This window comes from Oratosquilla oratoria, chromosome 9 (assembly GCF_046742065.1).
Source record: "Oratosquilla oratoria isolate Oo_2021 chromosome 9, ASM4674206v1, whole genome shotgun sequence".
NCBI classification, from domain to species: domain Eukaryota; kingdom Metazoa; phylum Arthropoda; class Malacostraca; order Stomatopoda; family Squillidae; genus Oratosquilla; species Oratosquilla oratoria.
The window spans coordinates 46,695,767-46,700,766 of NC_134785.1; the positions used below are offsets into that span (position 1 = coordinate 46,695,767).

Below are 5,000 nucleotides of genomic sequence, written 5' to 3' on the forward strand. Positions count from 1 at the left end.
AGAGGGTGGTTGCAGTATCCAGTAGTCAGTCAGTGAAATAGTTAATGGGATAACTTAACCTTCTCTGGAGACTTTTTCTGGAGACGATTAGAGAGAAGAGAGTAAAAATGGGACATGAATGAGAAAGGAAGACCAATGACAGCTCATGAATACATTTTACAAATGGAGGTTCTGCAAATTCGAAAATGTGTAGGTTTCTAATACGACGTAGGTTATCTAAGATTGTAGAATTGTGCTGGATGTGTATTAATGCAAGTATACTTTACCGAAAGGATGATGCAGTTTGGGAGATGTGCATGTATGCAATCTGACGTTAGTTATTCAAATTTGTAGATATTTTTTTAAATATGTACACAATTGTAGTCAAACTAAGTGGACTCAATGCTGATGTACCGTACATCTATATGTCTTGATGTAGAACGACGTTTTCTATACGTACGCGGACAGAAGAACATATAAATCATACGTACTCCACCAACCGCAGGAGGGGTCAGCAGGGTAGTAAGGTCCACCTTGGAGACAGAAGGCTCGTCCTTGGTGAGCAAGCGAAGAAGTTGGGAGGCCGCCTTATGTTCGGCGGGGAGGAGGGTCGGGCAGCAGACGAGATCCTCCAAGAATTCAATGGTCAGGTTGCGCAGCTTCGGGTCGCTGTCGAAATCCTGAACGTGGAGAGATGAAATCGAATTAGTTAGATGAACACACACACGTGTGCGCGCTCGGAAACAGACACACACACATCATTTTACCTGAGAATGCTTGGAGACCCAGTGACGCAGGACGTTGAGAACACGCATGGTAGCCGCCGTCGAGATAATCGACTCCTGCCGAGGTTTCTCTCTGAAGGACGACCTCCGACCTTCGCCGACGATGGAGAACCGGCCCAGGGGAGGTGTCTTGGGGATATCGCGAGGGTTGCTGGACCCTGCGGTAGCCACGGCGAAGGCGGCTGCTGCCGAGGCGCTGCTGCTCCTGCGAAAGGGATTCGAGTATTGTGAAGCAACCCAGTAGTCACATGATAGGAATTACCTTTGATCCGGATATCAGAGCCTCTTTCATCTACGTCTTTTATGTCAAAGGTGACTGAACACAATACAGTGTGTGTGTGTGTGTGTGTGTGTGTGTGTGTGTGTGTGTGTGTGTGTGTGTGTGTGTGTGTGTGTGTGCTTGCGTGAGTTTGTGTAAACACACACAAGCGCAGACACACACATATACACGCACACACACACACACACACACACACACACACACACACACACACACACACACACACACACACACACACACACACACACACACACACACACACACACACACACACACACACACACACACACACACACACACACACACACACACACACACACGCACAGAGAGAGTCGGCGGGAAACAAGAATGGCCTTTCATCCACAAGGAGCTAAAATAAAAAAGGAAAAAACAAATGGGTCTTGGATGCGCGTGGGATGGATGGAGGGTAGGTACATGCCTTGGCCGTCTACTTCCCTTAAATTATCAACAAGGAAGAAACCTTTTGGTACATAGATAGATAGAAACTACTGACTTCTACCTACCTTCGTTGGGACTGACGAGAAGAGGTTATGACAACTCCAACTCGAGGAACAGAATGCTGCGGTGAGTCAGGAACCTGCAAGGGATAAGACAGGAATGGCTGAAAGATCAGACTGGCGTCTTTGGTCACTTGATGGGACCTTCATCTTGTTTTATTGTCCACGAATGATGCTTTCTTTCTTATTTTTACTTTACTTTCACTCTTTCATTCTCGATTTAGTATTTCTTCCTTTCCTAGTCAAATCATATGCAAATAAGAAATAATCCCCAAGGACTGGTAAAGGTTTACACACATTTTACGAACATCATACATTATTAGTCTCTATGTTTAAATCAGTGGTTATCCTGATTAGTGACAAGAGTCTAGGGGGAAGATATGGCCTGCTGTTACAAATTATATAGTTCTATATGATATGAGGAATCTAAAAAAAAGATGAAGGATAATAATAAGAAATTTCAGTTAGAAATTAAAAATAGATTCGAAGCTCTAAGAACTAAGGAGAACACCGTCGAAGATAGGAATTCAAATTTAATGAATATCATTAGGGAATCGGCAGAGAATGTAGGAAGTACAAAAAATAGAGAAAAGAAATACTCCAAAGCTACAAATGACCTAATTAAAATAAGAAAAACCATGTAGATTAAAAGCAGGCGAGACGAAATAGAAAGAGTAGAACTAAACAAACGGATCAACAAAATGCAGAAATCAGAGAAAAGAAAGAGAAACATGGATGAAATAGAAGAAACTATTCGGAAAGGTAAAAATATTAAAGGGACAGAGCGCAGACACACTTTAGGAAGACAACAAATTATATGTTTGAAAGATAAAAATGGAGATATCATTAAATGCAGAGGCATAATGGTAAAAAGAGTAGAAGAATTTTACCAGGAGCTTTACTCGTCGAAAACCGTAGTTGACTATGTAAATTCATTTGTAGATGTTAGTAGTGTACCAGATATTACAAAGAAAGAAGTGGAATTTGCTCTAAAAAATACGAAACGAAGAAAAGCACCTGGGAAGGATGGCATATCGATAGGTCTTTTGAAAGACGCTGGGAAAGAAATTCATATTAAATTAGTTCAGTTGTACACCCAATACTTACGTCAAGAAAGCGTTCCTGAATCCTGGTACGATGCTAGAGTGATTTTTTTCATTAAAAAAAGGAGACCAGGAGACCAGAAAGATCTTAGTAACTACCGACTAAGTCAATTCTTAGATGGAAACCAACCGAGAGAACAGGCAGGTTTTAGAAACGGATACTCGACCCTAGACCATTTGCAGGAGTTGGACCAACTAATCGAGAAAACGACAGAATACAATATACCTCTCTGTTTGGCTTTTGTAGATTACGAGAAGACCTTTGATTCGGTAGAACAAATAGCAATACTAAACTCGCTACGCAAGCAGGGTACAAACGAACAGATCGTAAGGGTTCTAGAAAAGATTTATGCAAAAGGTACCGGTATAACTCGAATGCATAAAGATACAGAAAAGATCAAGATCAAGAAAGGAATACGACAAGGTGATACCTTGGGAGAGATTTTTTGAAGATTGAGTTGGGTAGAGAAAGATTTGAAGATTAATGGCGAATATTTAAACCACCTAAGATTTGCAGATAATGTTATTCTTATTTCAGAAAGAGCAGAAGACTTGCAAGATATGCTGAGTGATCTGAACAAGGAAAGTCTCAAAGTAGGTTTAAAATTTAATAAGAGTAAAATCAAAGTAATGTTCAACACGAAAGTTCAAAGTAAACAGATTTTAATCGATGTTGAGAATCGTAAAGAAGTTGAAGAGTATAATCATTTAGGCCAGATGATGAAAGTGACCAAACGTTATAATAATGAAATAAAAAGACGCATTACAATTGTTTGGTAAAAATAATAGAATCCTGAGAGGCTTTCTACCTTTATGTTTGAAACGTCAGGTTTACAGTCAATGCATTCTGCCATCAATAATCTACAGGTGTGAGACTTGGAAACTGACGAAGGCAGTGGATACAAAGCTAAGGACGTCACAGAGGAGAATGGAGAGATCAATGATGGGAATAACGCTGAGAGACCGAAAGTGAGGAAGCTGGGTGAGAGAGCAGGCTCGAGTGAGATATTGAGGCGATAAAAGAGAGGAAGTAGAATTGGGCAGGTAAGTTAGTGCGAACGACTGATGAGCGATGGAGCAAGTGTGTTACTGAGTGGACGCCGCGAGACGGGAAGCGTGGAAGAAGGAGACCAGACAGAAGCTGGAGAGACGAGACTGAGAAGTTTGCAGGAGTGACGTGGTAGAGGATGGCGCGGTCGTGCGAATCATGGAATGCTATGAAAGAGCCCTTTGTTTAGCAGTGGATTCAGGATGGCTGATTTGGTTTGATTTGATATATATATATATATATATATATATATATATATATATATGTATGTATATACATGATATATGTATATATATATATATAAATGATATATATATAAATATATATATATATATATATATATAAAATACACACACATATACATATATATATATATATAACATATATATACACATATATATATATATATATAATATATATATATATATATATATATATATATATATATATATATATATATATATATATATATATATATATATATATATATTTCTCTTTTGGCGGGGTGGAATTTAGGAGAAAAATGAAGGGGAGCCACACAATAACGTTGAGAATTCATGAGAGGGGAGGGGGAATGGAATGAAACACCCCAGTTCTCCAGTGGTTTAGATATATAGAGGCCTACCCATGAGTAGGAACATTTTGAGCTGTCGAAGAAGCAGGTGCTCTTCGCACGTGACTGCTGTTTACCTGGAAAGAGGATCGAGGTGTGGCAGTGTGGACGCTCGATCTTGGAGAGGAGAGTCCGCCAAGGCCCATGTCGCTCTCGCAGCTCATTCGCTTGGAACGTCCGCGGGGCCCCACGAGGAGAAGGCCTGGTGACGCGGCGGCCGCGGCACTCAGAGATCGCGCTGCGCTCCTTCGCCGCGCCCCGGCTCCGCACGTCTCCTGTTCATCCTCAGCCTCGGATCCAGAGGTCACCGTTTCTATTTTGTTCCATGCCTGAGGAAAATGGAGGGAAAGAGAAACGTGTGTGTGTGTCAATTTGCGGCTGGTACATACTCGTAGCATGTTTTCCGTGGTCCTTCCCCCCCTGTTTTATTTCTGTTTTCATTTATGTAACCAGGAGCACCTACCGCTGGTCGCTCCTCTAAGGACGACATCCTCCGTGGGATGGAGCGGCGTGTGATGGGACAGTGCCTTGGGGGAGAAGTCACGTCTGACCCGAGTTGCCGTGAAGGTCTTCGACTTCTGCTGCTTCTTTCTGACTCTCCCTGGGAGAGGACCAGGCTGGTGAAGGTGGGCACCAGCGTCGACGTCGACGTATCCGTCGGGCTGTCTGGTAAA

At 41.8% G+C, this 5,000-nt stretch overlaps 1 protein-coding gene across 8 annotated transcripts in view; it reads right to left on the reverse strand.

The window, feature by feature from the left end:
• Nucleotides 1-5,000, reverse strand: part of LOC143028367 (ras-specific guanine nucleotide-releasing factor 2-like) — a 311,642-nt gene that overhangs the window by 15,638 nt on the left and 291,004 nt on the right. For all 8 annotated transcript variants that reach the window (XM_076190336.1, XM_076190337.1, XM_076190338.1 and 5 more), the window contains 5 exons: nucleotides 4,790-5,000; nucleotides 4,404-4,655; nucleotides 1,569-1,642; nucleotides 747-969; nucleotides 471-659 (listed from right to left, as the gene is read on the reverse strand). The exon at nucleotides 4,790-5,000 is cut by the window's right edge and continues 13 nt beyond it. In XM_076190336.1, the coding sequence (XP_076046451.1) occupies nucleotides 471-659; nucleotides 747-969; nucleotides 1,569-1,642; nucleotides 4,404-4,655; nucleotides 4,790-5,000 (949 nt within the window). The remainder of the gene's footprint in view (nucleotides 1-470; nucleotides 660-746; nucleotides 970-1,568; nucleotides 1,643-4,403; nucleotides 4,656-4,789) is intronic.